Below are 23,533 nucleotides of genomic sequence, written 5' to 3' on the forward strand. Positions count from 1 at the left end.
TGGTAACAATAGGTGGCTAAAGCCTAATTGCTGTTCGCAGTGAGCATAGTAACGCTCCCTATACTTTCAATGCATTTTTCCGCAATAGGTGCAATAACAGCATTTAAGTGCGTTTACCCTCAACTACACCACAACCAATCAGGTTGGGGTCAACACCACCACTGACCAGCACCACAGAGAAGGTTCAGGTTGGGGTCAACTACAATACTGACCAGCACCACAGAGAAGGTTCAGGTAGGGGTCAACTACAATACTGACCAGCACCACAGAGAAGGTTCAGGTAGGGGTCAACTACAATACTGACCAGCACCACAGAGAAGGTTCAGGTAGGGGTCAACTACAATACTGACCAGCACCACAGAGAAGGTTCAGGTAGGGGTCAACTACAATACTGACCAGCACCACAGAGAAGGTTCAGGTAGGGGTCAAATACAATACTGACAAGCACCACAGAGAAGGTTCAGGTAGGGGTCAACTACAATACTGACCAGCACCACAGAGAAGGTTCAGGTAGGGGTCAAATACAATACTGACCAGCACCACAGAGAAGGTTCAGGTAGGGGTCAACACCACCACTGACCAGCACCACAGAGAAGGTTCAGGTAGGGGTCCTATACTGTAGGTCCTGGTCCGTGTGTAACTTTAAACTAAGGAACCTGAGATGTTGAGATGGAAGCTTTTTGACAGTTCTTTACTTTAAAAACAATATTCACCCTTCTAATCTGGAATGCCCCAACAGTTACAAAATAAACTCAGCACAAGAAGAAACGTCCTATCACTGTCAACTGCATTTATTTTCAGCAAACTTAATTAACATGTGTAAATATTTGTATGGACATAACAAGATTCATCAACTGAGACATAAACTGAACAAGTTCCACAGACATGTGACTAACAGAAATTGAATAATGTGTCCCTGAACAAAGGGGGGGATCAAAATAAAAAATAACAGTCAGTATCTGGTGTGGCCACTAGCTGCATTAAGTACTGCAGTGCATCTCCTCCTCATGGACTGCACCAGATTTGCCAGTTCTTGCTGTGAGATGTTACCCCACTCTTCCACCAAGGCACCAGCAAGTTCCCGGACATTTCTGGGGGGAATGGCCCTAGCCCTCACCCTCCGATCCAACAGGTCCCAGACATGCTCAATGGGATTGAGATCCGGGCTCTCCGCTGGCCATGGCAGAACACTGACATTCCTGTCTTGCAGGAAATCACGCACAGAACGAGCAGTATGGCTGGTGGCATTGTCATGCTGGAGGGTCATGTCAGGATGAGCCTGCAGGAAGGGTACCACATGAGGGAGGAGGATGTCTTCCCTGTAACGCACAGCGTTGAGATTGCCTGCAATGACAACAAGCTCAGTTCGATGATGCTGTGACACACCGCCCCAGACCATGACGGACCCTCCACCTCCAAATCAATCCCACTCCAGAGTACAGGACTAGGCGTAACGCTCATTCCTTTGACGATAAATGCGAATCCAACCATAACCCCTGGTGAGACAAAACCGCGACTCATCAGTGAAGAGCACTCTTTGCCAGTCCTGTCTGATCCAGCGACGGTGGGTTTGTGCCCGTAGGCGATGTTGTTTCCGGTGATGTCTGGTGAGGACCTGCCTTACTCCAGAACTACAAGCCCTCAGTCCAGCCTCTCTCAGCCTATTGCGGACAGTCTGAGCACTGATGAAGGGATTGTGCATTCCTGGTGTAACTCGGACAGTTGTTGTTGCCATCCTGTACCTGTCCCGCAGGTGTGATGTTCGGATGTACCGATCCTGTGCAGGTGTTGTTACACGTGGTCTGCTACCGCGAGGACGATCAGCTGTCCGTCCTGTCTCCCTGTAGCGCTGTCTTAGGCATCTTGCAGTACGGACATTGCAATTTATTGCCCTGGCCACATCTGCAGTCCTCATGCCTCCTTGCAGCATGCCTAAGGAACGTTCACACAGATGAGCAGGGACCCGGGCATCTTTCTTTTGGTGTTTTTCAGAGTCAGTAGAAAGGCCTCTTTAGTGTCCTAAGTTTTCATAACTGTGACCTTAATTGCCTACCGTCTGTAAGCTGTTAGTGTCTTAACGACTGTTCCACAGGTGCATGTTCATTAATTGTTTATGGTTCAGTGAACAAGCATGGCAAATAGTGTTTAAACCCTTTACAATGAAGATATGTGAAGTTATTTGGATTTTTACAAATTATCTTTGAAAGACAGGGTCCTGAAGAAGGGACATTTCTTTTTTTGCTGAGTTTAGAACACCGAGTATTAAAAGGATATCTCTTGAAAGTAATGATGACCAGTCCTCAGCCCCAGTCCTCACTCCTCAGTCCTCAGCCCTCAGTCCTCAGTCCTCAGTCCTCAGCCCCAGTCCTCAGCCCTCAGTCCTCAGCCCCAGTCCTCAGTCCTCACTCCTCAGCCCCAGTCCTCAGTCCTCAGTCCTCAGCCCTCAGCCCTCAGTCCTCACTCCTCAGCCCCAGTCCTCAGTCCTCAGCCCTCAGTCCTCAGCCCTCAGTCCTCACTCCTCAGCCCTCACTCCTCAGCCCTCAGTCCTCACTCCTCAGCCCCAGTCCTCACTCCTCAGTCCTCAGCCCTCAGTCCTCAGTCCTCAGTCCTCAGCCCCAGTCCTCAGCCCTCAGTCCTCAGCCCCAGTCCTCAGTCCTCACTCCTCAGCCCCAGTCCTCAGTCCTCAGCCCTCAGCCCTCAGTCCTCACTCCTCAGCCCCAGTCCTCAGTCCTCAGCCCTCAGTCCTCAGCCCTCACTCCTCAGCCCCAGTCCTCAGTCCTCAGTCCTCAGCCCTCAGCCCTCAGTCCTCACTCCTCAGCCCCAGTCCTCAGTCCTCAGCCCTCAGTCCTCAGCCCTCAGTCCTCAGCCCCAGTCCTCAGTCCTCACTCCTCAGCCCCAGTCCTCAGTCCTCAGTCCTCAGCCCTCAGCCCTCAGTCCTCACTCCTCAGCCCCAGTCCTCAGTCCTCAGCCCTCAGTCCTCAGCCCTCAGTCCTCACTCCTCAGCCCTCACTCCTCAGCCCTCAGTCCTCAGCCCTCAGTCCTCAGTCCTCAGTCCTCAGTCCTCAGTCCTCAGTCCTCAGTCCCAGCCCTCAGCCCTCAGTCCTCACTCCTCAGCCCTCAGTCCTCAGCCCCAGCCCTCAGCCCTCAGTCCTCAGTCCTCAGCCCTCAGCCCTCAGCCCCAGTCCTCAGTCCTCAGTCCTCAGCCCTCAGTCCTCAGCCCCAGCCCTCAGCCCTCAGTCCTCAGTCCTCAGTCCTCAGCCCTCAGCCCTCAGTCCTCAGCCCCAGCCCTCAGCCCCAGTCCTCAGCCCCAGCCCTCAGCCCCAGTCCTCAGCCCCAGTCCTCAGCCTCAGCCCCAGCCCTCAGCCCCAGCCCTCAGCCCCAGTCCTCAGCCCCAGCCCTCAGCCCCAGTCCTCAGCCCTCAGCCCCAGTCCTCAGCCCCAGCCCTCAGCCCCAGTCCTCAGCCCCAGTCCTCAGCCCTCAGTCCTCAGCCCCAGCCCTCAGCCCTCAGTTCTCAGCCCTCAGCCCTCAGTCCTCAGCCCTCAGTCCTCAGCCCTCAGCCCTCAGTCCTCAGCCCCAGTCCTCAGCCCCAGCCCTCAGCCCTCAGTCCTCAGCCCTCAGTCCTCAGCCCCAGTCCTCAGCCCCAGTCCTCAGCCCCAGCCCTCAGCCCTCAGTCCTCATCATATTATCCATATTATACCATAATCCATATTGTACCATAATCTGTGTGCATGTGTGTGTGTGAGTAAGTGTGTGAGTGAGCGTGTGTGTGTGTGTGTGTGTCGCAGACTGCACACAGATTCCTGTAATAGAGAGAAGCATCTCTGTTTATTGTTTAATAGTGATGTCAAACCAAGCTTTAACAAGTACACACACAGTAGTCCAGCTGTTATAATCTGTGTCTCAAATGGCATCCTATTTCCTATGAAGTGCACTACATACTGTATGTCCAGGGCCCATAGTGTTCCATTTAGGACAAAACCATACCGACTACAGAACAGTTGGTTAAAACACTTCCTGCTGATGTTTACCCACTAGGCACAGATGTCACTTCAAATTCTAGTTTGGATTCACATCTGGCTGAGTTGTCAACTAACGTAACGGGAAATCAACAACAACAAATTCACCATGTCACTGGATTTATGTTCAAAGTTGGGTGAATGAAAGATTCCCTGATGACTTTTAGCAAATCCAATCATTTTTCCATGTTGAAATCAGATGGAAACAACGTTGAGTCAACCAGTGGGTAGTTTGCTGTAAGTTGTGAGAGCAAGCTGGTAGTTAAATAGGTTATGTCATACTTAACCAACTTCAGTAACACGTAGCCTCAAACAACCAATACTGTTCAAATACTTGTTATTGCTTTTTTTAAGAAGTGAGACACACATATATTATGTTTAATTTCTACATCTGTAGTTTTAGTATATCAATTACTGTGAGTGAGAGAGTGAGTGAGTGAGTGAGTGAGTGAGTGAGTGAGTGAGTGAGTGAGTGAGTGAGTGAGTGAGTGAGTGAGTGAGTGAGTGAGTGTGTGTGTGTGTGTGTGTGTGGTGTGAGTGAGTGAGTAGTCTTCTGAGAATGCTCTGCGTGAATAGAATGTGATCAGTGAGGCGTGAGATGAGCATGTGCTCTCTGGGATGTTACGAATCCCTGCCCTTCAGTGTGTGTGTGTGTGTGTGTGTGTATGTGTGTGTGTGTTCACCAGAATGGAACAGGTCCCTGGCCTTCCTTCATGAATATTCATTACCCCCCTGTGCTCTATGTTCCGCTGCTGTCTGAGTGATGTCAGCTTGCGTGCGGGAAAACCAGTTGCCATGGTAACAATGTTACCCCAAAGCGATGTGCAGTGCTGCAAAGAAAGTCTCTCCAACAGACCTGAGATGTGTTCAGGGGGCATGAAGAAGGAGCTTTATGGCTAATACAGTGTGTTAATATCAGCAGCTCTGCATGTGTAGTTTATAATCTGTTCATCTGTCACTATCTGTCACTATAGTCTTCCTGGAGTCTGAATACTAAACCACTAAACTCAAGACAACACACACAATGTCATGGAGATGGTAACACATTGTGTGTGAAACAAGCAACCATGTCACAAACAACCATCACATGCATAGAAACATACACAACCCCCAAACCCCACCCCTTAATGAAATCAGCAGGTTTGATGTGTCCTCTTTAGTTGATATAATAAAGAGGTAGGCTTTCTACAGTCAACAGCAGCAACTCACCTTATAATTAAGGCCTTTATTGAGATTCTATAGACATTTCAGCCTGACTATTGAAACAATGATTCATCTTTCAGAGTGAGTTAAAACACACACACACACACAGAAACAAACACACACACACACAGATATGGGACTAGGGGCTCCAAGGCATCATACTGTAACTGGAAAATTGTGTACATGGAGCCATGTTGCATAAATGGGTCTGCAGTGATAATAGAGTATGCAGTGATAATAGGGTCTGCAGTGATAATAGAGTATGCAGTGATAATAGGGTCTGTAGTGATAATAGGGTCTCCAGTGATAAAGTGTATGAATTGATAATAGGGTCTGCAGTGATAATAGGGACTGCAGTGATAATAGAGTCTGCAGTGATAATAGAGTCTGCAGAGATAATAGAGTCTGCAGAGATAAAGTGTATGAATTGATAATAGGGTCTGCAGTGATAATAGGGACTGCAGTGATAATAGAGTCTGCAGTGATAATAGAGTCTGCAGAGATAATAGAGTCTGCAGAGATAATAGGGTCTGCAGTGATACTAGAGTCTGCAGTGATAATAGAGTCTGTAGAGATAATAGGGTCTGCAGTGATACTAGAGTCTGCAGTGATAATAGCCAACATTCTCTTCTTGGCCTATTGAGAGACTTGAGATGGAGAGGGTAAGAATGTGTGTGTCTACGTGTGTGTGTATGTGTGCGTATGAGTGTGAGTGTGGGTGTGCGTGTGAGTGTGACAGAGAGAGAGAGAGAGAGAGAGAGAGAGAGAGAGAGAGAGAGAGAGAGAGAGAGAGAGAGAGAGAGAGAGAGAGGGTAGTGAGAGTGTGAGAGGGAGATGTGTGTGTGAGCGTTTGAAGTGTGGTGTTCAAATTAGCTGAAGGAAATGTGGATGGAAATAGAGCGTATTCAACGCAGAGGGAGGGAGGGAGGGAGAGCTGTTTCTCTTTAAAGAGGAAAGAGAGGAATAATTCCCACTTTCTACCTCAGTCTCCGCACCTGCGACCCAGCAGCCAGCGGCCCCAGACATGTCTCCCAGGAGTACGCGTGTGTATATATGATTGATGAGTCTCAGTCAGATCTGGATCTCTGCCACAGCAGGAATGTTCCGCTCATAATAATGCCATCAATATGTGACTGACTGCATATGTGTGTGTGTCTGCATGTGTGTGTGTCTATGTAACAGTTTACCTTCCGTCCCTCTCCTCGCCCCTACCTGGGCTCGAACCAGGGACCCTCTGCACACATCGACAGCAGCCACCCTCGAAGCATCGTTATCCAATCGCTCCACAAAAGCCGCAGCCCTTGCAGAGCAAGGGGAACTACTACTTCAAGGTCTCAGAGCAAGTGACGTCACCGATTGAAATGCTATTAGCGTGCACCCTGCTAACTAGCTAGCCATTTCACATCGGTTACATCTGCATATGTGTGTCTGCGTGTGTCTGGGTGTGTGTGTCTACATGTGTGTGTCTGCGTGTGTGTCTGTGTGTGTGTGTGTGTGTCTGCATGTGTGTGTCTGCCTGTGTGTGTGTCTGCGTGTGTGTATGTCTGCATGTGTGTGTGTCTGCATGTGTGTGTCTGCATGTGTGAGTGTCTGCATGTGTGTGTGTGTTTGTGTCTGCATGTGTGTATGTCTGAATGTGTGTGTGTCTGCGTGCGTGTGTGTGCGTCTGGGAGGAGGAGGGGTGTGTAATGAATTATAGGTAGAGATAAAACGCATCACACGTTTCACCAGAACTGTACATTTCCTGACATTAGATTTCCAATCAAATCAGCATGAACAATAACAACAACAATAACAACAACAATAACAATAACAACAACAATAACAATAACAACAACAATAACATTACCTAAGTTACTTCTTTACTGATTCCACATTGTTTCCACCCTCTATTCTCTCTTTGCAGTGTCACGACCTGACCTGAGTATTCTTTGTTTTCTTTATTGTTTTGGCTAGGTCAGGGTGTGACATGGGGGATGTATGTGTTATTGTTTTGGTTAGGTCAGGGTGTGACATGGGGGATGTATGTGTTATTGTTTTGGTTAGGTCAGGGTGTGACATGGGGGATGTATGTGTTATTGTTTTGGTTAGGTCAGGGTGTGACATGGGGGATGTATGTGTTTTTGTACTGTCTATGTTATGATGCATGTTAGCACAGTGTTTCGATAGCAGTCACGTTCATCTTGTTAGTTTGTTTGTTTGTTTTAGTGTATTTCGTGTTTTTTCCGTCTTTCATTAAATCATGCATTCACACCACGCTGCGCTTTGCTCTCCTCACTACGACGATCGTGACAGAATAACCCACCAACAATGGACCAAGCAGCGTGGTAACGGCCAGCAGCAGCAGCGGCAAAGAACACAGGACTCCTGGACTTGGGAGGAGATTTTGGATGGCGAAGGACCCTGGGCACAACCAGGGGAATATCGGCGCCCCAAAGCAGAGCTGGAGGCAGCGAAAGCAGAGAGGCGCCGGTATGAGGAGGCAGCACGGCAGCGTGGCTGGAAGCCAGAGAGGCAGCCCCAAAAATGTATTGGGGTGGGCACACGGGGAGTGTGGTGAAGCCAGGTAGGAGACCTGCGCCAACTTCCCGTGCTTACCGGAGAGAGAGAGGGACCGGGCAGGCACCGTGTTATGCGCCGGTGCGGTACATTCCAGCTCCTCGTATCAGCCGGGCTAGAGTGGGCATCGAGCCAGGTGCCAGGTGCCTTACGCATCTGGTCTCCAGTGCGTCTCCTCGGGCCGGCGTACATGGCACCAGCCTTACGCATGGTGTACCCGGTTCGCCAGCACAGCCCAGTGTGGGCTATTCCACCTCGCCGCACTGGCAGGTCGACCGGGAGCATTCAACCAGGTAAGGTTGGGCAGGCTCGGTGCTCAAGAGCTCCAGTGCTCCTGCACGGTCCGGTCTATCCAGTGCCACCTCCACGCACCAGCCCTCCAGTGGCAGCCCCCCACACCAGGCTGTCTCTCCGTCTCATCCCTACAGGTGCTCCTGCCTGTCCAGCGCTGCCAGAGCCTTCCTCCTGCCCAGAGCTGCTAGAGTCTCCCGTCTGTCCTGAGCCACCTGAGTCTCCCGTCTGCCCTGAGCAGCCAGAGTCTCCCGTCTGTCCTGAGCCGCCAGAGTCTCTCGTCTGTCCTGAGCCGCCAGAGTCTCCCGTCTGTCCTGAGCCGCCAGTCTGTCCTGAGCCGCCCGAGCCGCCAGTCAGCCAGGAGCCGCCAGAGCCGCCAGTCTGCCAGGAGCCGCCAGGGCCGCCCGCCAGCCAGGACCCGCCAAAGCTGTCAGCCAGCCAGGAGCCACCAGAGCCATCTGTTAGCCAGGACCCGCCAGAGCCGTCAGCCAGCCAGGAGCTGACAGAGCCGTCTGTCAGCCAGGAGCTGCCAGAGCCGTCAGCCAGCCAGGAGCTGCCAGAGCCGTCAGCCAGCCAGGACCTGCCAGAGCCGTCAGCCAGCCAGGAGCTGCCAGAGCCGTCAGTCAGCCAGGAGCTGCCAGAGCCGTCAGCCAGCCAGGAGCTGCCAGAGTCGTCAGCCAGCCAGGAGCTGCCAGAGCCGCCTGTCACGCCGGTGATGCCGGAGTCGCCCTCCTGTCCGGAGCCGCCAGAGACTCCCTCCTGTCTGGAGCTGCCAGAGTCGCTCCTCAGTCCAGAGGCGCCTTTCCGTCCAGTGGCGCTCTCTACGATGATCTTCAGTCCGGGGCCCGCTGCGAGGGCGCCACCTAAGTGGGCCAAGACTGAGGTAGAGCGGGGTCCACGTCCCGCACCCGAGCCGCCGCCGTGAAAGAGGCCCACCCGGACCCTCCCCTTTAGATTTTTGCGGCCGGAGTCCGCACCTTTGTGGGGGGGGGGGGGGGGGGGGGGGGGTGTACTGCCACGCCCTGACCTGAGTATTCTTCGTTTTCTTTATATATTTTGGTTAGGTCAGGGTGTGACATGGGGGATGTATGTGTTATTGTTTTGGTTAGGTCAGGGTGTGATGAGGGTGATGTATGTGTTTTTGTACTGTCTATGTTATGATGCATGTTAGCACAGTGTTTCGATAGCGGTCACGTTCATCTTGTTAGTTTGTTTGTTTGTTTTAGTGTATTTCGTGTTTTTCCCGTCTTTCATTAAATCATGCATTCACACCACGCTGCGCTTTGCTCTCCTCACTACGACGATCGTGACATGCAGTTATTTTTAACAGAACGTTATACATTTTCTACAGTATTTGTAACTTTCCCACAGAACTGCCTTTGACCAAACACTGTTAGATATTTGATCAGGACTATTTGACACAGAGCAATTGTGTGACTATATTATTGATATTTAGAGAGGAATGCATTAAGCCCATTAAAAATGCATATGGACATTGGGCTACATGAAAGGAACATGTCCCCTGACATGTCCTATTGATTTGGGAGTGAATTACGAGCTCTTCTTTAGGATCCATTAAGGGACATACACTAATCACACACACTCAATGTCTTAAGAACTATTGATGACTGTCCCACCCATCAATCTACAGACCGTCCTCTCTCTCTTACCCCCCTGAGGGATGACTGCGCTGAGAGATGATGTCACAGCTGGACCGCTCTCAAAAAAAGACCTGATCCTGAACAGGACCAGAAGTCAGCATCGGTCGGTGCCAACTGGTGTAGCCTACCATGTCGGCCTGCAATGGAATTTCACAAATACCCATCCATGTGCTAAGCCCAGTATTTGTCAAACAGGCCGTTGCAGTGACTTAATTAGTCCTGATTCCTGTGACTAATCAATGTGGCTATTTAAGCTCTGAATACCAACTACTCAACTCCATCAAGCGTTATACTGGGCTTATTTGCAATGCTGAAGTACAGTATTTCATGTTTCGTTACGATAAGCTCGTTGACAGACATGAAACCACAGATCATGACAAAATTTGCCCACAGGGTGAAACTCCTAGACAGCAGATGTGATTAGCCTAATTATCCATTACATATTGTCCATTTGACTTTGACCTGACCTGTTTTTAGGATATGTTGTTTGTTAACATGTCAGGACATTTTGTATTTGATTGGGCGCCATCTAGGTCAGGCTATTTGATAGGAGAAACCTACATGAGGTTAAAAGTGGCTGTCGTACACACGTATCCAGCCTGTAGGCTATAGAAAAGGTCACATACTCTTCTGCTACATGATTTATGTTCTTTCTGTTGACGGAACGTGGTTGGCGCGTGGCAGGGACACATCTCTCCAACAGCATCCTGGAGAGGTGCGCTAAGGAATGGACAACTCATACCTTTGATGAAGTGGGACATCAGCGCTCACCTAAAAAGCACATGTGCCACTGGTTGAGAGAAATTGGGGCAGAATTATGTGAGGTTTTGTGTTGTTGGAGGTGCATCTTGTTCGGTTTAGCTCATAAAATACCCTCCTGTTCGATGACAGCCAAATCCTGCTAATGAGCGGGCAGGCCTTGGGAATCAAGACTGGTCAGGGTTGCCATGTTCGTGGTCTTCTAGCCAATTTGGGCTACTTTGAATACGATGTAGCGGGTGAAAATGTATTTGTCGAGGGTGATGTGTTTTTGGGCTACTTTGAATACGATGTAGCGGGTGAAAATGTATTGGTCGAGGGTGGTGTGTTTTTGAACTACTTCTAAATTGCACTGCTGCCTTCATGGCATTTCTCTCAATTGTTTTAATATCCATTTTTAACTGTAGCCTGCTGCTGACTATCAGGCAGTGAGCAGGTTGTTACTGAGTGAGTGGGGAGGTGGGGAGGGGCAGAGGACTGTGTGTGCATTGAGACCACTGATTGAGAGAGTGCTGCAGGAGAGGCAGCTGAGTCAAGGAAACAGAAGCAGGTGCACACACAGTGACAACTTTATTACCAGTTGTAGATAGGCTATTTAGATGGGTCATTATGGAGACAACCCTTTTCAATAAAACATATTAACGCGGTAGAACTGATATAATGGTGACAAAGCACTGGCAAAGTACTTTAGGTGGGCTAGAGCTCTTTAGATAAATTAGCTCAGAGGAGGTTTAAAGTAAACTGTATTCAAATGTCGAAGTATCTTATGGATCACCGTATCAAGCGAAGGGTTTTACTCATGCTCAGTTCTAGGGTATGGAGCGCTGCACGAGTGGAAATTTGAAACTCCCTCCATGGTTTCTGTTATGGGAAAAAGTCCACAATGAAAATTACATTAAATGTGAATGATAGGCTACATTTGCATCTGTTGGCCATCAAGTAGGGTATTCATTTAAATGCCATTGTAGGCTACTGTAGACTACCATTTGATACTATACAATAAATATGTTGACAATATGGGACAAGGACATTCCAGCAGCCAAACTTCCCTGACGATTCTGGGCCAATTGTGCACCGCAGCATGGGTCTCCCGGTCGCGGCCCGCTGCGACACAACCCAGGAACGAACCCGGTCTGAGGTGACGGCTCACATGCTGTCCACACCGGTCATGTCGTGTGTTCTTGTAAAATATTTTAGAATCTCACTCTTTATTCCCACCATTGTACATTTAGCGCCAACAGTCGCCCTGCGGCCCAGTGCATATGGGCTAAGCTTGCTTGACAAATTGACCTCAGCAGCAGCAGTAGTTGGTTGAGACAGACAGAGCAGACAAAGGTGAAACATTACTGGATAACTAGCTAGACTACTACTAGACTACAACTAGACTACTACTAGTTTACCACTAATAGACTACTACTAGACTACAACTAGACTACTACTAGACTACTACTAGTTTACCACTAATAGACTACTACTAGACTACAACTAGACTACTACTTGGCTACCACTACTAGACTACTACTAGACTACTACTAGGCTACCACTACTAGACTACTACTAGACTACTACTAGACTACAACTAGGTTACTACTAGACTAAAACTAGACTGCTACTAGGCTACTACTACCAGACTACTACTAGGTTACTACTACTAGACTACTACTAGACTACTACTACTAGACTACAACTAGGTTACTACTAGACTACTACTAGACTACAACTACTAGACTACTACTAGGTTACTACTACTAGACTACTACTAGGCTACTATTACTAGACTACTAATAGGCTACCACTAGTAGACTACAACTATACTACTACTAGACTACTACTAGGTTACTACTAATAGACTACTAATAGACTACACCTACTAGACTACTACTAGGTTACTACTACTAGACTACTACTAGGCTACTATTACTAGGCTACTACTAGGCTACCATTAGTAGACTACAACTAGACTACTACTAGACTGCAACTAGGTTACTACTAGACTAAAACTAGACTACTACTAGGCTACTACTACTAGACAACTACTAGATTACTACTACTAGACTACTACTAGGTTACTACTACTAGACTACTACAAGACTACAACTACTAGACTACAACTAATAGACTCCCACTAGGCTACTACTACTAGACTACTACTATACTACTACTAGACTACAACTACTAGACTACTACTAGGTTACTACTACTAGACTACTACTAGGTTACTACTAATAGACTACTACTAGACTACAACCACTAGACTACTACTAGGCTACTACTACTAGACTACTACTAGGCTACCACTAGTAGACTACTACTAGACTACTACTAGACTACAACTAGACTACTACTAGACTACTACTAGACTACAACTAGGTTACTACTAGACTACTACTAGACTACTACTAGACTACAACTAGGTTAGTACTACACTAAAACTAGACTACTACTAGGCTACTACTACTAGACTACCACTAGACTACTACTAGACTACTACTAGACTACCATTAGGCTACTACCAGACTACTACTAGACTACTACCAGACTACTACTACTAGACTACTACTAGGCTGCTACTACTAGACTACTATTAGACTACTACTAGTCTACTACTACTAGGCTACTACTACTATTCTACTAGTAGACTATTAAAAGGCTACTACTACTAGACTACTACTAGGATACTACTACTAGACCACTACTAGGCTACTACTACTAGGCTACTACTAGACTACTATTAGACTATTACTAGGCTACTACTACTAGACTACTACTAGACTACTACTAGACTACTATTAGACTATTACTAGGCTACTACTAGACTACTATTAGACAACTACTAGGCTACTACTATTAGACTACTACTAGGCTACTACTAGACTACTACTAGGCTACTACTAGGCTACTACTACTAGTCTACTACTAGTCTACTACTAGGCTATTACTAGGCTACTACTAGACGACTACTAGGCTACTACTATTAGTCTACTACTAGACTATTACTAGGTGACTACTACTAGACTACTACTAGGCTACTACTAGACTACTACTACTAGGCTACTATTAGGCTACTATTAGACTACTACTATTAGACTACTACTAGGCTAATATTAGACTACTACTATTAGACTACTACTAGGCTACTACTATTAGACTACTACCAGGCTACTACTAGGCTACTACTAGACTAATACTAGACTAATACTAGGCTAATGCTAGGCTAATATTAGACTACGTCTAGTCTACTACTAGGCTACTACTAGGCTACTACTAGACTACTACAAGGCTACTACTAGGCTACTACTAGACTACTATTCGACTAATACTAGGCTACTACTAGACTACTACTAGACTAATACTAGGCTAATATTAGACTACGTCTAGACTACTACTAGGTACTACTACTAGGTACTACTACTAAGCTACTACTACTTGTCTACTACTAGATTAGTACTTGGGTACTACTTGACTGCTATTAGAATACTACTAGAATAATAGTACATCTAACTGACAGGAAACAGTCCACCTATATTAATGGGTTGTTTTCTTCCCTTCATGCTTTAGACTGTGGAATACCGCAGGGCAGCTTCCTTGGGCCACTTCTTCTTACCAACGACAAATTCTTATCTGAAACTCAAGCTACCATATATTTTGGTGGTATTTTTTTTATTCAAAATTTATTTAACTAGTCAAGTCAGTTAAGCCCTGTCCCTCCATCACCGTCCTTTGGTCCTCAGCAGCCCCCCAGTGGCGAGGAGGCAGGACCCAGTAATATGGGGACAGAACCCGTCCAGCCATTAATGGAGGAGCTGACAGAAGAAGAAGTGGCCTTCCTCAGAGACGGCAGCCCAGCAGACACCCACAGTGGAGTACAGGAGGGGCTAGGAGCCACGGTGTGTGTTACTGTCATACACATAACACAGGGAGTTCCACACAGCAAGGGGCTCGTTTGTTGCACCCCAAACCATCAACCTCAGGTAACAGAGACAGACAAGAATAGACTGTTAGAGTTTGAGATGGTGATTTTGCTTAGTCTGTCTGTCTATCTGTTTGTCTGTTTGTCTGTCTGTCTGTCTGTCTGTCTGTCTGTCTGTCTGTCTGTCTGTCTGTCTGTCTGTCTGTCTGTCTGTCTGTCTGTCTGTCTGTCTGTCTGTGCACCAGGCCCGTCTAAGAGAGAGTGGCTGGAAAGGCAGAAAGCAGAGCTGGACACATACAAGCGCAGCAGAAATCTGAGAGACAGACCAAGAATCACTTACACAGAGGAGGAGGTCCCCAAAGATGATCACTACATCTGTGAGTCATTATCTCTCTGTGTATCTATCGCTTTCTATCTATCTCTATCTCTTTCCTTCTCACTCAATTCAATTCAAGGGGCTTTATTGTCATGGGAAACATGTGTTAACATTGCCAAAGCAAGTGAAGTAGATAATATACAGAAGTGAAATAAACAATATAAATGAACAGTAAACATTACACTCACAGAAGTTCCAAAACAATAAAGACATTACAAATGTCATATTATATATATATACAGTGTTGTAATGATGTGCAAATGGTTAAAGTACAAAAGGGAAAATAAATAAGCATAAATATGCGTTGTATTTACAATGGTGTTTGTTCTTCACTGGTTGCCCTTTTCTTGTGGCAACAGGTCACAAATGTTGCTGCTGTGATGGCACACTGTGGTATTTCACCCAGGAGATATGGGAGTTTATCAAAATCCGATTTGTTTTCAAATTCTTTGTGGGTCTGTGTAATCTGAGAGAAATATGTGTCTTACATGGTCATACATTGGGCAGGAGGTTAGGAAGTGCAGCTCAGTTTCCATCTAGTTTTATGGGCAGTGAGCACATAGCCTGTCTTCTCTTGAAAGCCAGGTTTGCCAATAAAGAAAAAAAATTCACAGCCCGTTTTTCTCATAATTACCAAGGGTGTCAATACTAGTGGAGGGCACTGTAGTAGACCAGTCTCAACCTGACTGAGAAGCCACATGGTATGAAAGCCAAAACAAAACGGGAAATATTATTGACATTTAGGCTTTTCACCCAATAAATATATATTTTTATAGTTTCAAATTCTATGTACTGACTAATATGAAATGCAGCTCTGTCTCTTCCTCTCCCCTGGAGCAGAGTGAGCACAGCCTGTCCTCTCTGGGCAGCCAGGTTTGTCTGTGATGACCGGTCTCTTTAGCCAGACTGTCCTCACTGGGCAGCCAGGTTTATCCGTGACGACCGGTCTCTAAAGCCAGACTGTCCTCACTGAGTCTGTACCTAGTCAGTGTTTTCCTCAGTTTTCTATCAGTCACAGTGGTCAGATAGTCTGCCACCATGTACTGTCTGTTTAGAGACAAATAGCATTGAAGTTTACTTAGATTTGATTTGGTTGGGCAAGATTTTCTGAGTGCTGTCCTGAGTCGCTATGTGGTTGGTTTGGGTTACTGAACTGAGCCTCAGAACCAGCTGACTGAGTGCTGTCCTGAGTCGCTATGTGGTTGGTTTGGGTTACTGAACTGAGCCTCAGAACCAGCTGACTGAGTGCTGTCCTGAGTCGCTATGTGGTTGGTTTGGGTTACTGAACTGAGCCTCAGAACCAGCTGACTGAGTGCTGTCCTGAGTCGCTATGTGGTTGGTTTGGGTTACTGAACTGAGCCTCAGAACCAGCTGACTGAGTGCTGTCCTGAGTCGCTATGTAGTTGGTTTGGGTTACTGAACTGAGCCTCAGAACCAGCTGACTGAGTGCTGTCCTGAGTCGCTATGTGGTTGGTTTGGGTTACTGAACTGAGCCTCAGAACCAGCTGACTGAGTGCTGTCCTGAGTCGCTATGTGGTTGGTTTGGGTTACTGAACTGAGCCTCAGAACCAGCTGACTGAGTGCTGTCCTGAGTCGCTATGTGGTTGGTTTGGGTTACTGAACTGAGCCTCAGAACCAGCTGGCTGAGTGCTGTCCTGAGTCGCTATGTGGTTGGTTTGGGTTACCGAACTGAGCCTCAGAACCAGCTGACTGAGTGCTGTCCTGAGTCGCTATGTGGTTGGTTTGGGTTACCGAACTGAGCCTCAGAACCAGCTGACTGAGTGCTGTCCTGAGTCGCTATGTGGTTGGTTTGGGTTACTGAACTGAGCCTCAGAACCAGCTGACTGAGTGCTGTCCTGAGTCGCTATGTGGTTGGTTTGGGTTACTGAACTGAGCCTCAGAACCAGCTGACTGAGTGCTGTCCTGAGTCGCTATGTGGTTGGTTTGGGTTACTGAACTGAGCCTCAGAACCAGCTGACTGAGTGCTGTCCTGAGGCTCTATGTGGTTGGTTTGGGTTACTGAACTGAGCCTCAGAACCAGCTGACTGAGTGCTGTCCTGGGGCTCTATGTGGTTTGTTTGGGTTACTGAACTGAGCCTCAGAACCAGCTGACTGAGTTCTGTCCTGAGGCTCTATGTGGTTGGTTTGGGTTACTGAACTGAGCCTCAGAACCAGCTGACTGAGTGCTGTCCTGAGGCTCTATGTGGTTGGTTTGGGTTACTGAACTGAGCCTCAGAACCAGCTGACTGAGTGCTGTCCTGAGGCTCTATGTGGTTGGTTTGGGTTACTGAACTGAGCCTCAGAACCAGCTGACTGAGTGCTGTCCTGAGGCTCTATGTGGTTGGTTTGGGTTACTGAACTGAGCCTCAGAACCAGCTGACTGAGTGCTGTCCTGAGGCTCTATGTGGTTGGTTTGGGTTACTGAACTGAGCCTCAGAACCAGCTGACTGAGTGCTGTCCTGAGGCTCTATGTGGTTGGTTTGGGTTACTGAACTGAGCCTCAGAACCAGCTGACTGAGTGCTGTCCTGAGGCTCTATGTGGTTGGTTTGGGTTAGTGAACTGAGCCTCAGAACCAGCTGACTGAGTGCTGTCCTGAGGCTCTATGTGGTTGGTTTGGGTTACTGAACTAAGCCTCAGAACCAGCTGACTGAGGGGACTCTTCTCATGTTTGACATTGTAGAGCTGTGTGATGAAACGTTTTGGTGTCTCTTGTTTTTAGATGGTTGTAAAATGTGATGGGTTGTTTCTATTAGAATGAGCAGGGGGTTGTTTCTATTAGAATGAGCAGGGGGTTGTTTCTATTAGAATGAGCAGGGGGTTGTTTCTATTAGAATGAGCAGGGGGTTGTTTCTATTAGAATGAGCAGGGGGTTGTTTCTATTAGAATGAGCAGGGGGTTGTTTCTATTAGAATGAGCAGGGGGTTGTGTCTATTAGAATGAGCAGGGGGTTGTTTCTATTAGAATGAGCAGGGGGTTGTTTCTATTAGAATGAGCAGGGGGTTGTTTCTATTAGAATGAGCAGGGGGTTGTTTCTATTAGAATGAGCAGGGGGTTGTTTCTATTAGAATGAGCAGGGGGTTGTTTCTATTAGAATGAGCAGGGGGTTGTTTCTATTAGAATGAGCAGGGGGTTGTTTCTATTAGAATGAGCAGGGGGTTGTTTCTATTAGAATGAGCAGGGGGTTGTTTCTATTAGAATGAGCAGGGGGTTGTTTCTATTAGAATGAGCAGGGGGTTGTTTCTATTAGAATGAGCAGGGGGTTGTTTCTATTAGAATGAGCAGGGGGTTGTTTCTATTAGAATGAGCAGGGGGTTGTTTCTATTAGAATGAGCAGGGGGTTGTTTCTATTAGAATGAGCAGGGGGTTGTTTCTATTAGAATGAGCAGGGGGTATTGGCCCAGGGGGTATTGGCCCAGGGGGTATTGGCCCAGGGGGTATTGGCCCAGGGTTTTTTTTCTATTAGAATGAGCAGGGGGTTGTTTCTATTAGAATGAGCAGGGGGTTGTTTCTATTAGAATGAGCAGGGGGTTGTTTCTATTAGAATGAGCAGGGGGTTGTTTCTATTAGAATGAGCAGGGGGTTGTTTCTATTAGAATGAGCAGGGGGTATTGGCCCAGGGGGTATTGGCCCAGGGGGTATTGGCCCAGGGGGTTTTGGCCCAGGGGGTATTGGCCCAGGGGGTTTTGGCCCAGGGGGTTTTGGCCCAGGGGGTATTGGCCCAGGGGGTATTGGCCCAGGGGGTTTTGGCCCAGGGTGTTTTGGCCCAGGGGGTATTGGCCCAGGGGGTATTGGCCCAGGGGGTTTTGGCCCAGGGGGTATTGGCCCAGGGGGTTTTGGCCCAGGGGGTATTGGCCCAGGGGGTATTGGCACAGGGGGTATTGGCCCAGGGGGTATTGGCCCAATTCTGCTCTAAATGAGTTATGTGGAGTTTTTCTTTGTACTTACAATACAGTCTGGCAAAACTCTGCATGCAGTATTTCGATTGGATGATCCTCCCATTTGGTAAATTCGTTTTTAGAGAGCGGACGCCATATTTCACTGCCATATAGAACAATTGGTTCTATAGCTGATTGGAACATTTTGAGACAGATTCTAATTGGAATTTGGATTTTGATGTTCCTTTTAATGGCATAGAATGCTCTTCTTGCTTTGTCTCTCAGCTCATTCACAGCCATGTAAAAGCGACCTGTGTTGCTGATATTAGGTCCTAGATACGTGTAGTTTCTGGTTTGTTCTAAGAGAACTGTGTCCAAATAGAATTTATATCAGCGATCCTGATTTCAGAACCTCTTTTGAAATATAATTATATGTTTTTAATTTATGTTAAATGCGCCATAATTATATATTTTTTTTAAACACAAAACCAGGATGACCATGGTTTTTAATGTTTCAAAAACAAGAAATGTATTCGTAGGAATTAATTAGTTATATTGCTCAGTTTCATTTAATTTCTTGTGACCGGAGTCTCATATCAGAGGAGACAACATTTTCAGTTGCCCCTTTAAGGGTGGGGGGGTCACTGTGGTAATGGGCGTTGTGTCCCATTGAGATTTGGGATTGGATCTCTTCATGGCTGGGGAAATAAGCATTCTTACCTAAATCTACCCACATTTAATTTGATCCTCTGTGCATTTAGTGGACGCTCTTATGCAGAAGTGTATTTCTTACTCTCTTTCTCTCAACCACGCTGGGGTTTTATATTTTTACTGCATGTCATCATCATAATAACTGATGTTTAACATGTTCTGTTTCTCTTTCTCTCCCAGACTGTGAGGACGGCAAGTCATTCTTCATGGAGGAGTGTGAGGTCCATGGCCCTCCCCTCTTCTTCCCTGACATCCCTTATGAAGGAGAGCTCACAGTCAAGGACCAAGCCATGGAGAGTGGTGAGAGGAGTGTGTGTGTGTGTGTGTGTGTGTGTGTGTGTGTGTGTGTGTGTGTGTGTGTGTGTGTGTGTGTGTGTGTGTGTGTGTGTGTGTGTGTGTGTGTGTGTGTGTGTGTGTGTGTGTGTGTGTGTGTGTGTGTGTGTGTGTGTGCGCGTGTGTGTGCGTGTACGTACTGTGTGTTATTGGGCTGTTCTTAATTTGGGACAACTACATCGATGCAGGGAGAGACACTCACTCCAACTGGATGAGGTGAGCAACACTGAAGTACTGTCACTCCCTGACCTTAGATATCCCTGTTTTTCTATATATTTTGGTTAGGTCAGGGTGTGACCTGTGTGGGTACTCTAGTTTTTGTATGTCTATGTTTAGTTGCCTGTCAGCACTAGTTTGTATAGATTCACGTTTCGTTTGGTTGTTTGTTGTTTTTGTTCATTCATTAAAAGGAGAATGTACGCATACCATGCTGCGCATTGGTCCGAAACGTGACAAGTACAGAGGAAGTCTCACAGTCCTCTTCCTCCTTCTGTTTCTCTCTGTACCTACAGTGGTTCCTCAATTCAAAGTTTTGAGCTTTATGCCGCAACACTTTGTGGCAGATTGTGGTAAATTGTGTCATTCCGCCATTGCGAGGAACCACTGCACCTACTTGAACACCTCAATCTCTTGTACATAATTAACCCCCGACTTCTTCTCAGGTATGTGAACTGTGCTCGTGGTGAAGAAGAGCAGAATCTGGTGTCCTTCCAGTACAGAGGAGGGATTCTGTACCGCTGCTGTAAGCCCATAGCTGTTGGAGAGGAGCTGTTGGTTTGGTACGGAGAGGAGTACGCCAGAGACCTGGGCATTGTCTTCGACTACCTCTGGGACAAAAAGAGCTCTGCTAAAGGTAATTTCTCCCCTCTTCCTCCCCTCTTCATCCCTGCCTCTGCCCTTACTTTTCACTCCTCTTTTCACTCCCCTTACAATAATTTTCTTTTTACCTCCTATTACTTCATTAATACTCATTATTACTCATTGATACCCATTAGTATTCACGAATACTCATTATTACCCATTAACACGCATTATTACTCATTATTGCTCATTATTATGCAATATTACTCTTTAATACCCATCATTGAACACTATTACTCATTAATACCCATTATTACTTCATTAATACTCATTAGTGCTTAATTATTACTCACTATTACTCATTATTCCTTCATTGATACCCATTATTACGTCATTAATACTCATGATTACTTAATTATTACTCACTGTTACTCATCATTGCCTCCGTATTACTCATTAATACTCGTTATTACTTCCGTATTGCTCATTATTACCCATTATTACATATTAATACTCATTATTATGCCATTATTACTCATTCATACACGTTATTACTTCATTATTACGCTATTATTTCTCATTAATACTCATTATTGCTTAATTATTACTCATTAATACTCATTATTACTCATTTCTCAATTGAAACTCATTGATTTTAAATATGATTTCTGTGGTGTATTATCATACTGGTCCTGAGAAGTTCATGTGAAGTTGTCTGGAACAATAATGATCATGCACCTTGTGATCTTGATTTCTCTTCTTTCTCTCTCCCCTTCATCTCTCTCAGATGTGAACGCTGAGGCGTCCCAGGTCCAGATCTTCTCGTGCTCTGGCTGTCCGTTCTCCTTCACCTCTCAGATCTTCCTCCACAAGCACATAAAGATAAGTCACCATGATGAGTATGTCAGACTGTTGAGGAGTGGAGAGATCAGATCAGAGAATCGCATGTCCTCCAGCAACTCAACACAGCACCATGGAACCACCTCAAGTTCCTCCAACCCAGCTCCCACCAGGAAACAGAGCGAGATGGACAAGCCACGATCAAACCACTGCTCCCAGTGTGGGAAGTGTTTCACTACAGGAGGTCATTTCAGAACACACCAGCTCACTCACACAGGAGAGAAGCCGTTTCACTCCTCCCAGTGTGGGAAGAGCTTCAATAGAGAGATTAACCTCAGAACACACCAGCACACTCACACAGGAGAGAAGCTAATCCACTGCTCCTAGTGTGGGAAGAGTTTCACTACAGGGGGTAATCTCAGACACACCAGCTCACTCACACAGGAGAGAAGCTGTTCCACTGCTCCTTGTGTGGGAAGAGTTTCAGTCAGTCAGGACATCTAAAGAGACACCAGTGTTGTAAAAAGAGTAAAGATGTGGAACTTCAGATTCTCTTGACATTGGGACAGTGATGTAATAGAAGAGTAATGTTCCATCGTGAAACATGAATGATGCGTCTTTATATAGACACTGTTGAACTATTCTGTTCTCAAAGTCCTGTATTATTTGACACACATACATGTACTAATCATATTGTAAAGCAGTGGTGTCCAAGGCATTCCTAGTCAATCGCCAAACATTTCTATTAAACAACTAATGATAAAGCCTTTATTCCTACTTGTTTTCTGTCTAGCGCTGTTGCCGGTAGGTGCACTTGTTTCAGCTGCCCTGTGTGCCTGGGTAGTCGAAATGTTCCCATTTTTAACCATTTCATGTGTCTGAAGGTATAAACTCTGCCTACTCTGCGTACTCAAATCAAGTGCACCTTTCACCTAATACCGCTAGCCAATCAGATTGCTCAGCTCACCATGTGTCTGCAGCTTCCACAGCAAAGTAAATTGATACTGTGATTTCAAAATGTTTAAAACCATGACTAAAGAGAGACGACAGCAACAAGCTGCTGTTTTTATGAGTGAGTTCATGTGTATGGCCTAGATTCAATCAGATCAAGAATTAACCGGCAATAGCCGACACCCGCATAGCTGATGTCTGGCGGTGTCTGAGATTGAACTGCATTGGAGCTGTCAAATCGGTGAGCAGCTGCTCTTGTGATCATCGTCACAAAGCCACACTCGTCCGGATCGCGTTAAAAGTTCAGAACGAGAAAGTGTAGGCTATACAGAAATAATGACGCTCAAATTGAAAATCATTAAAAGGTGTCGATTACATCTCGCATTCCAGTGTTCGAACTTGTAAACAGGGCTGCATGGGATTTCTCTGAATGCGACTTTGTGCCTTCAATGGCAATGTCCGCTTTAGGTATAATGTCTGGATTTAACACCTCTAGTTCCAGCTCCGTCACCACCAAAAGAATGTTTGGCTAAATTAGATCTGATTGAATAGAGCCCTACGTTTTTATTCAGCATTGTCAACTCTTTTTATTCAGCGCTAATAAAAGGAAAAATGCACTTAACCCCTCGCGCTGCAACAAGCACTGCAGCTTTGCAGGAAAGCGTATCGACAGTGGTGTCATTATTAGCTGTGTGTTTTTTAAATTATATCTCTGGTTAGAAGTGTAAGAACATGATTTTCTGTATGAGGTAGAAATAATACAATGTGAATCGAGTTTCGCTATCAGCTGGAAGACCATTTTGGTCAGTCTTAGTGGAGGGAGGAAAGCTGAGGGACTGTCCTACGGTGGGAGGCAGATCCTCTGATGCACTCCCTCCACTGAGACTGACCATTAGATGCAGGCACCATCAGTCCAGTAAGATAAAGAAAGCAAATTGTTTCCATTTATGCTCACTCAGCTGTGCCTCACAAGTAATACAACAAATAATCTATTACCAGTGGCTCATATACCTCAAGTTTTTTATAGAATTTTAAAATGGAAGAATAACAGTGGCAGGGCAATTCTAGCATAGCCAGTATACAGTGATAATGTATTGGGCCTACAGTCTACTGCACAAGCCTCGTTGCTACAGAACTGCTTTAATTGGTTAATGTTGCATAGGCTAACCTTACATTTAGTTGAGATCATATAGTAAAACATTCTGAGCAGGATTTAGACTCAAAGTGATCTCGGCTTAGAAAAGTT

The 23,533-nt window shown here is 46.4% G+C and overlaps 1 protein-coding gene across 1 annotated transcript; it reads left to right on the plus strand.

The window, feature by feature from the left end:
- The first annotated feature begins 2,289 nt into the window (after positions 1-2,289).
- Positions 2,290-21,723, plus strand: LOC109881867 (PR domain zinc finger protein 14-like). Its single transcript, XM_031791348.1, has 6 exons — positions 2,290-3,051; positions 14,221-14,376; positions 18,370-18,529; positions 19,543-19,662; positions 20,384-20,548; positions 21,284-21,723. The coding sequence occupies exons 1-6, from the start codon at positions 2,290-2,292 to the stop codon at positions 21,721-21,723; spliced, it is 1,803 nt and encodes a 600-aa protein (XP_031647208.1).
- The last annotated feature ends 1,810 nt before the right edge of the window (positions 21,724-23,533 follow it).

This window comes from Oncorhynchus kisutch, linkage group LG15, assembly GCF_002021735.2.
Source record: "Oncorhynchus kisutch isolate 150728-3 linkage group LG15, Okis_V2, whole genome shotgun sequence".
Classification (NCBI taxonomy): Eukaryota; Metazoa; Chordata; class Actinopteri; order Salmoniformes; family Salmonidae; genus Oncorhynchus; species Oncorhynchus kisutch.

Excerpts from the sequence above, each read along its gene's own strand:
- LOC109881867 (XM_031791348.1), top strand. The coding sequence starts at position 2,290 with ATGACCAGTCCTCAGCCCCAGTCCTCACTCCTCAGTCCTCAGCCCTCA. Across the intron at positions 18,530-19,542 it reads CCAGGGGGTTTTGGCCCAGG|ACTGTGAGGACGGCAAGTCA; the intron begins GTGTTTTGGCCC and ends TTTCTCTCCCAG. Across the intron at positions 19,663-20,383 it reads GGACCAAGCCATGGAGAGTG|AAGAGCAGAATCTGGTGTCC; the intron begins GTGAGAGGAGTG and ends CTCGTGGTGAAG.